This window comes from Dendrobates tinctorius, unplaced genomic scaffold, assembly GCF_039654945.1.
Source record: "Dendrobates tinctorius isolate UK_male_01 unplaced genomic scaffold, ASM3965494v1 ptg000070l, whole genome shotgun sequence".
Lineage (NCBI taxonomy): Eukaryota > Metazoa > Chordata > Amphibia > Anura > Dendrobatidae > Dendrobates > Dendrobates tinctorius.
The window spans coordinates 40,256,325-40,273,897 of record NW_027361738.1 but is presented as its reverse complement, the minus strand read 5'-3'; the positions used below and the strand labels follow the sequence as shown (position 1 = coordinate 40,273,897).

The following is a 17,573-nucleotide window of genomic DNA, read 5'->3' as shown; positions in this document are numbered from 1 at the left end:
CACTGCACCACCAATCTCACCCGACTATGATTATCAGCAATTCACTTTACTATACTTTTCTATACTATAAATGTGATGGGTAGGTTCATATTATATATTGTGATAGATTCAGCTTATATCCCACCACTTATTACTCTCTTACCTGACCTGGTATACCTAGCCTCTCTCTAATATATTACATATCCTAACTAATGATTTACAAATATATCCAGAATTTGATATTTCTCCTCACTAAACCCGCTTTGACAGGGCTGTTCTTCTTTAACATGAACGTCACATTATTCCCTTTATAACTATGGGCCACTTGCCAGCCCTGACATGGAGTCCGATTACCCCTCCCATTTCTCACATGTGACCGTTTCACTCATTCTATTGGAGCACATCTACTCCTATTCTCTCCATTACTGAACACATAGGGCAATGCTATTGACAATGTGAGTCCCATTGCCCCTCCCATTCCTGACATGTGACCCTGTTTCACTCATTCTATTGGAGCACGCCTGCTCCTATTCTTTCTATGACTGAACACACAGGGCAATGTTGATTGACATGTTCAGCCGGGCACTTCCGGTTTACTACTTCCGGTCGGCGCGATCTTAGTCCCGCCTCACCAGCATATAAACATGCCGGGTATGGCTATTTGAGCTGTCATACAAGCGGTGGATACAGCGTTTTGATCTACATACCCCAACCGACCTCCACAAGGTAAGCGTTCCTGATTAATAGCGCGCCCTTTCTTTTTCACCACCACTGCTGTTACTAGTATTTACCTGTGCTCCTGCTGTATTACAGCTTTAGGGGATACCACTACATTGATTACACCGCTTATCTTGTGCTCCCTCTCAGCTACAGTCCTGGATGGACCTCTGGTTCAAGAGCACTTAGTCTTTCATATCAAACGCCTGTCTTCCATGGTAAGCAGTGATGTGTCAGCCTGTCTTCAGTTTACTGATACTGCCATGCTCAGTTCTTATTGTGATGCACTCTGTCTTATTATTAGCCCTTTATGGGCATTGACACTTAAAGCATTATAAAGAAAAAGAAAAAAGCAGGTATATTTTATCTTAACCCTCTCCTGACTATTTCAGGCCAAGCATCTCACAATGTGCATCATCCTAATTTGAATCCAAGGAGTTAGATACCGCACCAAAATCAATATATATTGAGTCTGGCTAGTTTACCAGGTATATATTACCCACGAGTCCTTATTATTTTGCCCACCGTTGTATATTTCTTAATGTTATCTTTACTTATATTATAGCCCATACGCAAACAGTATCAAGTGAGTGCACAGTGCACACCTGCACCAACCTTGATAGCAGGTATATTTAGAATCGCAATCTCTTTAAGACCTTGATTACTATGAACCACAATTATCTTACCTCACTGCACTTACCTATTTAGGAATCAATATATACGAAATTTTGGACTTGCATTTAGTCACCACACTGTGACATCAGTCGGGTAGGCCACCTTTTTAATAATCACCTTTTTTTCTCTCCACCTGGTTCTTTGTGCTATTTGGTCATTATGTTATATGATGTATTTTTTTATGTGTAATCTCGATGATTTTGTGTTTTTTTTTCTTTTTTGTGACTATATATTACGTACTTGTCATCTGTGCATTGTATATGAGGACTTGTTATGATTGTTTTATATCTCTGTCTCATATCTGATACAGCAGACCGATGAAGGCCTGTTGTGGGCCGAAACGTTTCTGAGACTGCACATAATAAAATTTTCTTTCAAAAAGGATCATTCAAGTTGAGTGCCAAGTTACTATTTGTTATCTTCTTTGGTGTGGCATGCTGGGGTAGTGGCATATCAACCAGGACAGGAATAGGCTGGACAAACTGATTATAAGGGCCAGCTCTGTCCTGGGATGCCCCCTTGATCCAGTTCAGGAAGTAGGTGACAGGAGGATACTGGCCAAGGTGAGCTACATGGTGCGGAATGATTCCCATCCCATGCATGAGACCGTGACAAAGATGTGCAGTACTGTCAGTGACCGGCTACTTCATCCTAAATGTGAGAGGGAGCGCTATCGAAAGTCCTTCCTTCCTGCTGCAGTTAGGCTGTATAACCAGCACTGTCCAAAACGGAGAATGACCCAAACAGAGAACTGATAGATCCAAAGTTGTGACAGTCCGGTTACATTTTTTTTTTTTTTCGTATATGTACCTACCTACTGTCAATGTAATGCCTTTATGCATCTGTATCTGTACTTGTTCCTGCCTTGCTGCTGTAATGCTCTGAATTTCCCCATGGTGGGACGATTAAAGGATTATCTTCTCTTAACATTATGGCTGGTCCAAACAATCAGGGCAACTGTTACCACTCACTTTTCGTGTCTGCCTCTTTCCTCATAGATTGTAAGCTTGCGAGCAGGGCCCTCATTCCTCTTGGTATCTGTTATAATCTATGTGACTATTGTTATGCTGTAATGTCTATTGTCTGTACAAATCCCCTCTGAAATGTAAAGTGCTGCGGAATATGTCGGCGCTATAGAAATAAAATTTATTATTATAAAGACTCCAACAAGTAAAAAGCCTTTTGCAGGTGTAGGATAACCATAAATAGGAAAAAGGACACACCAACAAATGATTAGAAAACAACGATCATTGTGAAAAAATAATTTTATTCATATATTTATTTAAAAATTGGAAGTGTATCACAATAATAAAATACATAAGTTTTTACAAAAACATACATTATTTTGCAAAAAACAATGAACACACTGTGTAAAGTTAAATATTTTATTATAAAAGTATAAAACGGAATGCTTTAAAAATGTACAAGTTTTATTTTAAGTACATTTATATATTTATATAGCAGCATTTATTGTAATTCTCAAGTTTTATAAAATTGTGCAAAAATGTTTGTGTCTCACTCTGGGGGTAGATTTCTACCCAATTAAAGTTAGTAAAGATTTTAGGCTAGGATCACATTCAACTAAATTGATTGTTATGAAGTGGAACTCCGAGGTCAATCAGAATTTTTGTAAAGTGCGAAAAATAAATAAAAAATAATTACTTATAAAACATTTACAACATAAAATAAGTGAAAAGAAAAACAGGAATGACCAGAACATCTAAAGTCAGCAGCAGGCTGCTCCAATACCTAAAGAAAAGAGGGGTCAAATAAAAAAAATATATATATATCGTTAGCATCTTATTACTCTGGAGCTGTGGAAAAAAAAACAATTAGATGGAAAAAAATTATTATAGTTTTAGCATGTAAATTATAAATGTGTTACTAACCTGTTGTGCCCATCTACCCTGTTTTCTCACCACTGCCTCAGGTCTCTTGACCCAAAACATTGCCATATTCAATTAAATCTGTGTCCTACCCCCTCACCGAAGCCCCATAATAACCTAGATATTTTTAAAGTCTACTAACACCCATGAGCCAGAAAAATGTATCTCATCACTAACACCACGGAATATCTTCAAAGAACCACTCCCATTCTATATATTTTTTTTAATTAAATCTGTTTATATATGTATGTAATGTAGTGCAAGTGTACCTATATTCTAGCCTGCTACTCTCTGGGATCCAGCGCAGTTCTGCCCCTCTTCTCAGTGACATCACCACAATTCAGACAAGCCAGCTCACTCTATACCTGACCCGGGAGTCTCTTTTACAATTTAAGCCTAAGGAGCCTAGTTTTGACACTATATTGTAAGCGCCATTTCACAAGTCTGCAGAGCAGTGACGTCACTGGGAAGAGGAGCAGAACTATGCCGAATCCTGGAGAGGAGCGGTAGGTGAGTATATTAATACACTGACACATTTAATAAAAATATTATACAAAAAAAATATACATAAAAATATTATATATACACACATACCGTATTTTCCGGCATATAAGACGATCCCCAACTTTTACATTTAAAATATAGCTTGGGACATAATCGCCGTATAAGTCGGGGGTCATCTTATACACTGGGTGTCGTCTTATACGCCGGGTGTCGAGCTCTGCGGTCGCCGCATACGGTGCAGGGAGCGGTCCCGATGATGAGGTGCCTCACCGAGGTGTACGGTAAATGAATCAAGCCCTCCCTTGTATCCTATTACCTCCATCTCTTTCACCCGTCTGGCCCGCCCTTCTCTGCCTCACAAATCTCTTGAGGAAGGAAGTGAAGCGGCTCCTTCTCTGCCTCCCAAATGTCAAATGGAAGTGAATCGGCAGAGGCATGCATGTGCCGCTTTACTTCCATCCTCGCGAGTTTTGAGGCGCCGAGAAGGGTGGGCCAGATGGGTGAACGAGAAGGAGGTAATAGAATACAAGGAGAGCTTGATTCACTTACACCTTCCCGGTGAGGCACCTCGTCTTCGGGACCACTCCCGCACCATATGCGGCGACCGCAGAGCTCCGCACCTGCCGTATATGGCGACCCCCGACATTTGCGATTTCCAGGGGTTAAACCAGTCATCTTATATGCCAGAAAATAAGGTGTGTGTGGGCATGTGTATGTGTAATAATATATATATATTCCTCCGTGAAGCTCCACCCCCGGCCACACCTCCTCTGTTCTGCCCCGCCCGCCAGCCTCCGCATGCGTCTTTTTGACAGTGTGGCGAGCGCGCCAAAATTTAACATGCTGCGTTTGGCGCAGGTCGCCGCACCGTCAAAAGACGCATGCGGAGGCATCTGCATTCATCGACACGGCCTGCGTACCTAATGCTAAAGATAGGGTATGCAGGTCGCATGCCAACAGAGGCAGGGCAGACTGGAGGAGGAGCGGCCAGGGGCGGAGCTTCACGGAGGAAGCCTGCAGCCCTCCGCACCTCGGCCATACGCTAGTATGAAACTAGACTAACTTAATATTTAATGTATGTATATATACATCTATGGGAGTGCTTCTTTAATGGAGAAGAGTAGACCTGTAGAGAAAAGGACATTTAGTTGAGATGTGTCTTTATAAATCCTGCTGCAAAGAAAGGGTTTTACATTACGACCTGCAAAAGAATTGAAAAGTTAGCAGTAAACGAGTACATTAGTCTACAAACCTGTACAATTTATAGCAGCCGTGAAGACCACCTCAGCATGAGCAAGACGCCAGTTCACAGTAACAAAGAAAAACAAATCACAGATCTAGATGATCCTTTCCAATCATAACAACATCCTGAGTATAAAAAACAACACGATCTAATATAAATCAAACCTGCAGATTAGAACCCATCTTGTGCATGTATTAACATGCTATAAGAGCAATCCATAGGATTGAATGAAAAGAACCATCAGCCTTTCTGCATTGAAAATATCAACAGTATAAATATAACTCGAAGATGAGCAAAAGTGATCAATAAAATACTCCAAAAGGTTCATAGAAAACAGCAACATATAATTTAGGGAAAAGATATAAAGAAAAAAAAATCTACACCTGAGTTCGTTCTTCAATGTTTTTGATGAAGCATAAGCAAAGCAGCACATGACCTTACCTTATTGTATAATATTGTATGAAGGGAGAGGCAGTGTGACTGCGCCCACTGCTTTACACCAATAAAGTATGCCAAAAACTGTTAAGTGCACATAGTGTCATTGTCAACTACAGAAACTGAATTCTGTATGTGCAGATGGAACAATGCAAAGCAATACGGATGTATTGATCATTACACATAGCTAAGCCCAAAGAGCACACAAGAACAACATACACTATTTTACCATGGGAGAGCGGTAGAATTAATCTAATTTATAGAATCGCTATATTCTTATATATCGTTTTATGCATAGCTCAGGAAGGTAGTTTCTGTTATTCTCTATGAATTAAATAATGAGGCTGTCCATAGGCTAAACTTTCTTTAATAGGGGTCTGACTGATAATAAAAAGAAAAAAAGGAAAAAAGAAGATGATACTCAGGCTCACCAATCCCCCTGTTGTGGCACTTACCCTGTTTGTCCTTCACTTCCTGGTTCAGTTTTGGAATACTAAAAAATGTCTGGAAATACCTGCCCAGCAACTGACATTACTCATTGACTGATTGAGCAAGCATTTCCCATCAATCCTAGCTTGTTGAGACTGGAACAGGAAGCCCAGACCATTAATTATTATATAACAGGAGTTGTGTGGATTGGTGAAGGTGAGTATCACAGTAATTTTTATCGACAGGGCAACGCCTTTGAAAATTAAACAGTGTCCTCCTTTATTGTACTTTCATTATCTCACACATTGTATTAACGCTTTAGAGCGAAAACAAAAAGTGGAGCTCTAGACCTCTGCTAACCTCTGGATAAAAAAGGCAGATTATTATTAGCTTGGGTCACTTCAATAGTGGGAAAAATAACTCCATATTACCATTTTCAACCCTAAACTTTTAAAATGACCTCCTTTGATTTACCAATAGTGTGTTGCCCCTTTCTGGCGCTAATTTAGAAAGTCAAAGAATGACAAAAAAAAAAAAAAAAAAACATTGATACCAAAAACCTCCAAATATTTACAGTGGGCATCTAAATGGCATGGTCAAAAGGTGTGCATTAACATCAAAAACTGCTGGCCTAAAAAAGCTAACATTTTAAAAACTAAAAAAAAAAAGACTTAAAAAATAAAAAAAATATTACTAAACGACTAACAAACATTTCCAAACTAATCTTTAAGGACTGAAGGCGGTCATGAAACGAAAATGAAAGAAAAAAACACTGGATTTGGGTGTGAAAACAAAAGGAAGCCAAAAAATAAGTCAGAATAAGTCCAGAAATAAATATTCTAAGAAACAAAGCAAACAAAAATCCTATTCCGCTGATAAATAAACCCAGTTAATCAAGCCCTAACTGGAAAAAATAAAAACTGGATGGAAATAAGACAATTTCTGGATTTTCGAACAGTGGTCTTGCACTGTAAACTTCCTGTCGAAGGTTCAGCATTTATTTTGGAGACATTATTCTCTGTAAGTTACTAATAGGAAACAATGTTCATACAACAAAGGCCAATATCAAGCCCTTCACAGTAATGTAAACTGCAGATTATGAAAGGTACAGTTGTAACATCGCCTATAACACGGATACAGATGCCATAAAATAAAAAAACAAACAAAAAGAAATGAACAGGAAATGGAAGTGTACATGACAAAATGCTTAATGAACAAAAGAAAAGTATTAGCACAACATAAAATAAAACAAATGTGTCCTTGTAGGTTTTACTCAAAATACTAGAATGAACAAATACACTGGTCTGGGTAAAGTTGGTGACTTACTAATTATCTTTATAAAATTCAAGAACTATACAAGGAAAACAGAGTTATAGAGATCTCAGAGACGGAAGTCCAAGTAACAGGGGTGTACAGCAAAATCTTAAAAGTCTTTCTCGGTATGTACAAAAAGGTTTAGATTTGCAGTTTGCATTTGGGTTGAAATGCACAATAAGAGAACACAGATAATGGTTGCTCTACTTCCTCGAGGGGCATTGTGTTTGATCAAACAGAAACTTTGGGCCTCGAAGAGGAGAAAAGACTTCTAGTCTAAATCACCAAAGCCAGAGTAAAAGGTTAATACCTTCTAAACCATTGGACTTAAGGCCCCGTCTCACTAAGCGATCTCGGTAGCGAGATCGCTGCTGAGTCACAACTTTTGTGACGTAACAGCGATCTCACCAGCGAGATCGCTATGTGTGACAGCAATCAGCGAGCGGCCACCCTGCCGGTATCGCTGATCGCTGCAAGAAATCTCTGGACATTTCTTTGGTCGCTGGTCTCCCGCTGACCAGCACGCATCGCTGCGTGTGACAGGCGGGAGACCAGCGATCAGCTGTAAAAAATAAAAAATATAGTTATTCTCACCTTCCGACGTCGCGTTCAGCCATCCCGCCTCTCTCCACGCTCCGGTCCCAGTGATCCGTTGCACAAATGACCGCGAGACTTTCTTATTCCTCGAGACCGTGACATCTCACGGTCATTCGTGCAAAGGATCACTGGGACCGGAGCGTGGAGAGAGGCAGGATGGCTGAACGGGACGTCGGAAGGTGAGAATAACTATATTTTTTATTTTGATTCTATTTTTTACAGGGATGGCCAGCGATGCCGGGCGCTCGGCATCGCTGTGCTGATCGCTGGTGAAGCTGTCTGTGTGACAGCTCACCAGTGATCACATAGCGACTTACTAGCGATCCTGACACCTTGATATCGGTGTCGGGATCGCTGGTATGTCGCTTAGTGTGACGGGGCCTTTAACCAAGTGTAATGTGCAGATAATGAGAAGAACAAGGTCCATCATTTCTTGAGATATTTAGAGCTCTCTAAAAAAAAAAAAAAAAAAAAAACTGTTTTGGGCCAAACCTAGAGTATGGCAGCCGAAGAGGATTTGACTTTCCAAAAGACCGTCAAAGAAAAGGACAGTAGAATAATTCTAGGACACTGATTGATAACAGCTTTCTTGCCCTAGATTTGGAAAGGTTCTTGCTGGAGAAACAGAACTGACAGGAACACTCTGGGCAACCATTTATAATCAAATTCTTAATATTTTTCTTAGTAAAAATCTCAAGGCAATGGGCAACTGAAAAACAAATAAACCATGGTCAAACGGCAAGATCAAATTCAGCGCCGCTCGAAAATGAGAGGCGCTGCTGCCATGACAATAGTTGGTCACTTCCCAGGTATTGTGCACGTCTCCTATTAATTAGAAAAGGGTGCGTATTACCCATCGGATACATCACCATCAGGAGCCATGTCTGCACCACCTACCATCTCCCGATGCGCAAGGAACAGGTGACGGGCTGGATATTCCTATAAAGAATTTTCAAATAAAAAAAACTAAACAAAAACAAACACCCCACAACAGCCAAGAAGTTATTATAATCATTCGCCTATTCTATTTTCATTTCAGGGCTTATTATTCCAATAGGAAAGTGGTACAACCAAATAAGACTAAAGCGAGCTTCAAGTCAACATTCATCTATAAGAGAAGTAATCTGTGCAGATTAACGTCTTATATCTATAAAAGGATTGGAACCAGTTTTCTTAAAACAAAAAAAAAGCTTCAAATCCATCAACATTTCAGAAAAGTAGAAAAACACACACCAACTCTACTCACTGTAAATCTCTATATTATGACAGTAGACATTGGCACAGAGCCTTTGCGCTTTTTAGACTGTAAAAGAAACAAAAAAAAAACACAAACAAAAATAAAAACAAACGTCTGGTACGTGAAGATGGACAATTCACTAAACAAGACAAATCCTTGCAAATACATGGTAAGTCCTTGGACCTATTACAACTCAGGGCCCATGGAAAATAAAAACAGAGCATACTTGCCTCCTGTCGCAAGACCGTTCTAGCCATGTCTGTGCTGTTGGAGGGTGGCGTGACATCGGCTACAGCGGTGACATGACAACAATCAGCGGCCTATGATCGGCTGCAGCTCATCAACATTGTAGATGTTCGCTCTGATGAGATAGTAACAGCCGCAACCGGTTAGCAAAGCCGATTGGCTGCAGCGGTGACACGACAACAATGTTTACGCCACCCTCTGGGATCAACAGCGCAGACATCGCTGGAACGGTCCTGCTGGGGGAGGAGAGTGCAGATTGTTTTTATTCTCTAAGGAGCCATGTATTGACCAAGAGTGACCAACCCCTTAAATTTGCAAAAGTGATAGTTAGGATCCATTCACTGTAGGGTAATGGCTTCCACTTATACGTAAAGTCATGGCACTTTAGTGTATCCATTTTCCAGCTAAACACAAATGCTCATAGGCAAACTGTAAACGTCTGGGATAATTGGCGGCAAAAATATACTGGCTTACCATTAATAATACTGAACGTTTGCCAAAAACTAATTGAAACCATCAACGCACATGTTAACAGAGAATTACTAAACCTAAGCAAAACTAGATTACTTCTTTCCCCGAGGCGGAGGCTGGTGAGATAATATTGCTGTTTTACGCCCGTTGATGAGGTGTCTTCACTATGGAGTAAACCCTGGGACTTGGACTCCAGTAGATCTATACATCACTGACCCAAACATCTAAGCAAACGTGTCAGACGGATCCAGCTTTAGACTTGTCAAATAAAAAGGTCTTAATTTTTCTGGAACACGTAGCTAAAATATTACAGATTTTAAATAAAGTTCCTAAAGTTGCTAATTATAATGCGTCTTCTGTTGGATTCATCCTCCCAAGACGCTGCGAGGAGTTTCCCTGGCCCCTAGGTAAGCAGGGCAGGTGAAGGCCGGCACAGCGATGAGATGCACTCACAGCTACACAAGGCAATGCGCCTTCACATAAGGAAGAGCTAGAAACGTTATACATATACTTGGCTCATTTTAGCCTCTTATTAAAGAAAACAATGGTAGAGCAATATGGCTCTGTTCACATTAAGGCTTTCCACCTGATGCCTGGCATTTTTGATGGCATGAATGACTTAGTCTGGAGCACTACTCTTGGCGTGAAAAGTACAAGATATCCATATAGAAACATGAAAGTTACTAGAATTCGTCTACATTCACCGAGGATGCACATGACTAATGCGAATAGAGCCCACTTCTTTCAAAGTGCACAATGCAAACCAACGAGGCCTGTACCCTGCAGTATTTACTGCCATGTTAGGTGGGCGCAAAGTTTAATAACTATGCTCATGCATAGTTGGAGATGGCGGCTATATGCCGCTCATGCACAGCTGGAGATGGCGGCTGTATATCGCTCATGCCCTGCTGGAGATGGCGAGTATATGCCGCTCAGGCACAGCTGGAGATGGTGGCATTATATTGTTCATGCCCAGCTGGAGATGGTGGCTATATGCCACTCATGTACATCTGGAGAGGGCGGGTATACGCCGCTCATGCACAACTGGAGATGGCAGGTATATACCACTCATGCACAGCTGCACATGGCAGGTATATACAGCTCATGCACAGCTGCACATGGCAGGTATATACCGCTCATGCACAGCTGGAGAGGGCGGGTATTTACCGCTCATGCACAGCTGGAGAGGGCGGGTATATACTGCTCATGCACAGCTGGAGATGGTGGCTATATGCCGCTCATGTACAGCTGAAGAGGGTGGGTATATACCGCTCATGTACAGCTGGAGAGGGCGGGTATACGCTGCTCATGCACAGCTGGAGAGGGCGGGTATATACTGCTCATGCACAGCTGGAGAGGGCGGGTATATACTGCTCATGCACAGCTGGAGAGGGCGGGTATATACCGCTCATGCACAGCTGGAGATGGTGGGTATATACAGCTCATGCACAGCTGGAGAGGGTGGGTATATACCGCTCATGCACAGCTGGAGAGGGAGGGTATATACCGCTCATGCACAGCTGGAGAGAGAGGGTATATACTGCTCATTCACAGCTGGAGAGGGCGGGTATATACTGCTCACATTAGATATAGACCTATTGTCTAAATGATTTTTACAACAGACTAATCGCGTTTAACCTTTTCTGCACCTCTCCGATACTTAAGATTACATCTCTGACTAAACAAGTCTTTAGAAATCGTTTCTAAATTTCAACATATACAAAGCATGAACCAATGTATTAAAAGGGGTTGTCTGGCGTTAGACAAAAAAAAAAAACCCATAGCTGCTGTTTAGAACAAACAGCGCCACACCTTTCCACAGGTTGGGTGTGGTATTGCAGCTCAGGCAATTTAACTTCCATGAAGCTGAGCTGCAATACCACACACAGCCTGTGGACTAATCTGTCATGTTTTCTATAATACTCGACACATTTAATGGCTGTAACTATTTCACGGTTACGGATGATTAGTACCTGTTTCTATATATGATGACTAGATACGGACAGATGAAGGGATTTCTCTCTGGCATCTCCAGCAGATACACTATTTACATTTCTTGGAGGAAACAGAATAGTTGAAATATGTCCGCAATCACTCCAGAGCAGCGCTCTTAATATTACCACCAAGTGACAATTATCAGCGGGCACACTCTTTTCAAGTATAGAGATAGTAAAATAGGGTGAAGACCAATTCAAAACAGGTATTTCTTTCTATTCAGAACATCTTGATGTTCTTAATTTATCCAAACGCTTCAAGACTAATGGACAGTAGATCAATCTCCAGTTAGAAAGTCAATGGTAGAAGGTATGTGCAGAAAACAACAACAAAAAAAGTCCTAAATACTACACTATGGCGGGACATAAGAGGCATTTTGAGGACACTGACTCGATCAGTGTCATTGTTAATGTTGTAATGGTTGACACCTAGTCTCATTTTAGTTAAGGTGCAACTATACTTACAGATAAAGGGCTATTCTAGAAATCGTCTGCGGAGAATGTATAGTGGTGTGAGGTCTTATGTGGGATTACTGATGCCCTGAGGAGAAGAGTAACCATTATCATGCTTTCTTTCCTACAAATTATGTTTGTTGTGACTTCTGATTTTTTTTCCCCCACAAGTCTGAAATGAGTCTTTCCCAGAGACATCCTTACATGCAAGGGTCACAAAATGCTACATGGCAAAGATCCATGTAGGAAAGTCTATAGCGCACATCTCTGTCTTATGGGTTTAATAGAAGTCTCCCCCGAGTCGCTTTCTTGAGTCATCACATCCAAAAGCAGGAGACATTGCAGAGTCCGGAGTCTCTCTTCATCTGACTGTCAGCTGGAGATGAAGGTTCGTTCATTCGGTGACCAGAGATACGTTGATGTGTGACAAGTCTATCATGTGCCTGAAATGGTTTAGAAGAAGTTAGCAGGTTTGGAATCACTCTTTTCATGCCGAGCGCAGCGATGTTATGAGGTCCCTCTAAGTAGGTCAAAGAAAAAAAAAAACAAGAACACACTTTCTGTATCTTCGCTCTATAAATTCACAAGTCAGATAAACAGTCAATTTCTACTGTGATCACATCATATTTAGTGACTACGTTCAGCCTATACACAGGGAAGCTCCAGGGGAGTACGGTGGATGGAGTCATAGGCCCTCAAGTCACCCAAAGAGAGCTCTTTTGGCCCAAACTCAGGTCAAATCACATACTTTTCTTTTCGTAATGGCAAAAAGTAACACAGGATTTTTCACAGTAAAGATGTTTTCGTTCTTTCTTATATTGAGGCCAATGGATGAAATATAACACTATCACTTTAGAGAAGCATATTTTTGAGGTATACACCAGGCAAGACTCCCAAAACATACCTTTTGAAGAATACCCTTAGCAACACGTGAACAGTCATGTATGGCTGACTCTGAAACGCTCTGGCATTTCAGAGACAAACACTCTAAAAGCCACTAGGGACCAAGTCACCCAAGGTGGTTCTCCACCTGGTGCTCTGGGCTCACAGGGAGAGACCGGTCACTCCAAGGGAACTAGTGTGGAGAAACTGCCGGGGACCTAACTGTCCGAATAATCTGCTGTGCAGCTTGGTTCCCGGAGGCTTTTACTTACAGCATGTTTTTCTCTGAAATATTTTCTCGTTTCAGTGTCAAACATACATGGCGGAGCTAATACAGCCAGTGACTGATACATGCTGGCCATTAAGATAAAAAGGCCAGCCATATAACACAAGTACCTGGCCAGATCTGCTCCGACTAAAAGGGTAGCTCCGGAGGGAGCCCCCTCTATGTCATCTGTTTGTCCTAAAAGATCATATATGACATATCACACATACTGCTCAGTAACACCCGAAGACCACGTAGTTTTCGTTTCCAGGCTGTACACTTTTTCATAGCATTTAAAGGGAAACTCTGGTAATTTCTTACAAACACCTTCATAGAGGCCAACCAGTCGGTAATACTGGTGGTGCTTATTGAGGACATACCATCAGAACTTGCACATCCAGGAAGTCTCCAGAGAAGGTGGTCACTGGTTCCCAGTGCTGAAGTGAAGAGGAATTAAAAGATAGAATTTTCTTAAATTTAACAAAAACATTTTTAGAAAAGGGCTCAAAAAGGAGACTTAATCTGGTTTCCAGAGTTTCTCTTTAAAGGGAACCTGTCAGGACCTTTTATTTCACTAATTCATCACTACTGGCTTAGAGGGCAAGGGATTATGTTTCTAAACATGTCCCTAAATAAAACTTGTGTTCCTGGTTTATCTTTAACCGCTTGAAGACTGCCCATTGACTTTAAAGGTTTGGGTGGGTCCCGCTCCTACTCTGCAGTGACATTCTAAAACATCACTGCAGAGAAGCACAGCTACACATGATCATGTACCTGCCAGTTCCCATAGAGAAGGCAGAGAGGGTTTATTACTGTGTGTGTCATCTCGATCGCTGTATACAGAGCTAAACAAGCGCTGTGTGTGCAGTAATAGGGAGCGTTGACCTCACATCCTCCTTCATACATGGCGATCATGTGATCACTGCGTATATGAAGAGAGCAGGAGCTGCTGGGTCCTATGTAGTCCCATAAGGTCTTTTTTGATCTTATGGGGGGGGGGGAACAATGTGTGAAATAAATGAAAAAATAAATCAATAATTTAAAAATAGCTGATAAAAACAATTTTTTTTAAGGCGATTTAAAAAAGAAAAAAAAAAAAATGGGAAAAACAGACACTTATTTCCCCATTGATCTAACCCAATATCAGGGGAATAAAAAAATGAATATGACAGTGACAAAAATGAAGCCCTGTGTATCATGAAAAAAAGACTAAAAAAAAAATTACTTGAATATCTGAACGAGAAATTACTTAGTCTTTAAACTGTACAAACAGGAAAAAAAAAATCTAAAATGTGTCGTCTGGAGAAAAAAAAAAAAAATGTATGGTGGGTGCCACATGGTAATTACAGCTGAAGAGTCATGGGGTGGCGCCTCTCTCCCCAGCGATCACAGGAACCAAGTCCTTTTTGATAGGCATGCTCCAGCCTCCCGTGAAGGGTGGGGCTCGGGTCCTCTGCATTATCTGTGCACTTTGTATACACTGGAGGTGGTTTATGAAAATCCATTCCAACCAGAGTCACAGATCAAGACAGGAAAGAGATGGTAAATGTGATTGATTTGAGAGAACAAAAAAACAAAACAACAAAGTGAGTCTTCAACAGTAATTAGCAAAAATTGTAAAGACTACAAAGTGTGCCATCATTGATTTTCATAGACCTTTGTGGGTAATTTTGATCTGGACTGTTATTAAAAACAAATATTCTTGCATTCTGTGAAAAACGTCTGAATGAGGCAAAAGAACATGATTAGTAGCATAGACCCCTGTACTATTGAAAGGGGTGTGCATGGCTGATATCGCCCCTGCACCTCGATGCATATCTGCTGGATAAAACCAGGTACGCTGTGGATGTTTTAGTAATGTGCTTATGTGTGTATGTCATTTACAGTATACGTTTACATGTGATGTAATGTTTATATATATATATATATATATATATATATATATATATATATATACACACATATATATATATATATATATATATATATATATATATATATATATACACATATATATATATATACACACACACACACACACATACATACATACACACACACACCTTATCGTGTCTGTCTGTAACCCAAATCGCGGGCCGCTGATTGTAACGGTAAGCTGCGCCTGCCGCTGATTGGTCGCGGCCGCAACCAATGAGCGGCCAGCGCAGTCGGGGGCAGCGCTCAATCAGCCGCAGGGATTATTCCGTTTAAAAGATTTAAAAAAAATTAGTATCAACGACGGCCTCCGATGTCCTTTCCACGCTCTCGGCCTCGTGGTCCCAGTAAGGCTTTGCGACTTAGATCCGCGATGACGTCACTCTCGCAAGAGCGCGACGTTATCAGCGGTATAAGCCGCAAAGCCTTACTGGGAACGCGAGGCCGGGAGCGTGGAAAGGACATCGGAGGCCGTCGGAAGGTGGCCATGGGTAACAAAAACACAAACATACTCACCTTCCGGCGGCCCTCAGACTTTTTTCCTTCTCTCTCCAACGCGCCCGGCATCGCGGTCCCAGTAATGCTTTGCGGCTTATACCACTGATGACGTCCCCTCTCGCGAGAGTTACGTCATCTACGGTCTTTAGCGCTAAACATTACTGACACCGCAATGCAGGCCCGTGGAGAGGAGAGCTGATTGGTCGGGGATACAGGGCCGCGTTGCTTATTGGTCACGGACACAGGGCGGCGACGCTCATTGGTGGCGGATACACGGCAAGGGGGGTGAGGGGGCCATGAATACCAGGAAAGGGGGGTGAGGGGACCATGCATATCAGGAAAGGGGGGTGAGGGCACCATGCATACCAAGATTGGGGGGTGAGGGGACCATGCATACCAGGATTGGGGGGTGAGGGGACCATGCATACCAGGATTGGGGGGGGTGAGGGAACCATGCATAACAGGAAAGGAGGGTGAGGGGACCATGCATACCAAGAAAGGGGGGTTAGGGGACCATGCATACCAGGATAGGGGGGTGAGGGGACCATGCATACCAGGATTGGGGGATGAGAGGACCATGCATACCAGGATTGGGGGGTGAGGGGACCATGCATACCCCGAAAGGGGGGTAAGAGGACCATGCATACCAGGATTGGACGGTGAGGGGACCATGCATACCCCGAAAGGGGGGTAAGAGGACCATGTATACCAGGATTGGGCGGTGAGGGGACCATGCATATCAGGAAAGGGGGGTGAAGGGACCATGCATACCAGGAAAGGGGGGGTGACAGTGAGCATACATACCAGGATTGGGGTGTGAGAGGACCATGCATACCAGCAAAGGGGGGTGAGGGGACCATGCATACCAAGAAAGGGGGGTGAGGGGACCATGCATTCCAGGATAGGGGGTGAGGGGACCATGCATACCAGGATTGGGGGGGTGAGGGGACCATGCATACCAGGATTGGGGGGGTGAGGGGACCATGCATACCAGGATTGGGGGATGAGAGGACCATGCATACCAGGATTGGGGGGTGAGGGGACCATGCATACCCCGAAAGGGGGGTAAGAGGACCATGCATACCAGGATTGGACGGTGAGGGGACCATGCATACCCCGAAAGGGGGGTAAGAGGACCATGTATACCAGGATTGGGCGGTGAGGGGACCATGCATATCAGGAAAGGGGGGTGAGGGGACCATGCATACCAGGAAAGGGGGGTGACAGTGAGCATACATACCAGGATTGGGGTGTGAGAGGACCATGCATACCAGCAAAGGGGGGTGAGGGGACCATGCATACCAAGAAAGGGGGGGTGAGGGGACCATGAATACCAGGATAGGGGGTGAGGGGACCATGCATACCAAGATTGGGGGGTGAGGGGACCATGCATACCAGGATTGGGGGGTGAGGGGACCATGCATACCCCGAAAGGGGAGTATGAGGACCATGCATACCAGGAAAGAGGCGAGAGGACCATGCATACTAGGATTGGGGGGTGAGAGAACCATGCATTCCAGGATTGGGGGGGGGGGGGGGTCAGGGGACCATGCATACCAGGATAGGGGGTTGAGGGGTAGCATGCACATCAGGATTGGAGGTGAGAGAACCATACATATCAGGATTGGGGGTGCATTATTGCATTATTCCATCTAGTATACCTATATTGTGTTTGGGACTAAGGTAGGGACAGTTAACAACATAGTTAGGCCTAATGTTTAGCATAGTTGGAGGTTATGTGAAGTATAGTGCAGTGGGGGCACTACAGAGGCAGGGATGTAGAGTTACATGTAAGATAAGATAGCTAACTGGT

The 17,573-nt window shown here is 42.7% G+C and overlaps 1 protein-coding gene across 5 annotated transcripts in view; it reads right to left on the bottom strand.

Moving 5' to 3' along the window:
* Window positions 1–2,618: 2,618 nt before the first annotated feature.
* RBM33 (RNA binding motif protein 33) overlaps window positions 2,619–17,573 on the bottom strand; it is a 193,186-nt gene continuing 178,231 nt past the window's right edge. For 2 of the 5 annotated variants that reach the window (XM_073581583.1, XM_073581582.1), the window contains exon 19: window positions 2,619–12,623. In XM_073581583.1, the coding sequence (XP_073437684.1) occupies window positions 12,575–12,623 (49 nt within the window). In that variant the 3' untranslated portion in view covers window positions 2,619–12,574. Of the gene's footprint in view, window positions 12,701–13,707; window positions 13,765–17,573 lie in introns of all 5 variants that reach the window. The other 3 variants (XR_012233418.1, XM_073581585.1, XM_073581586.1) reach the window with 3 other exon arrangements.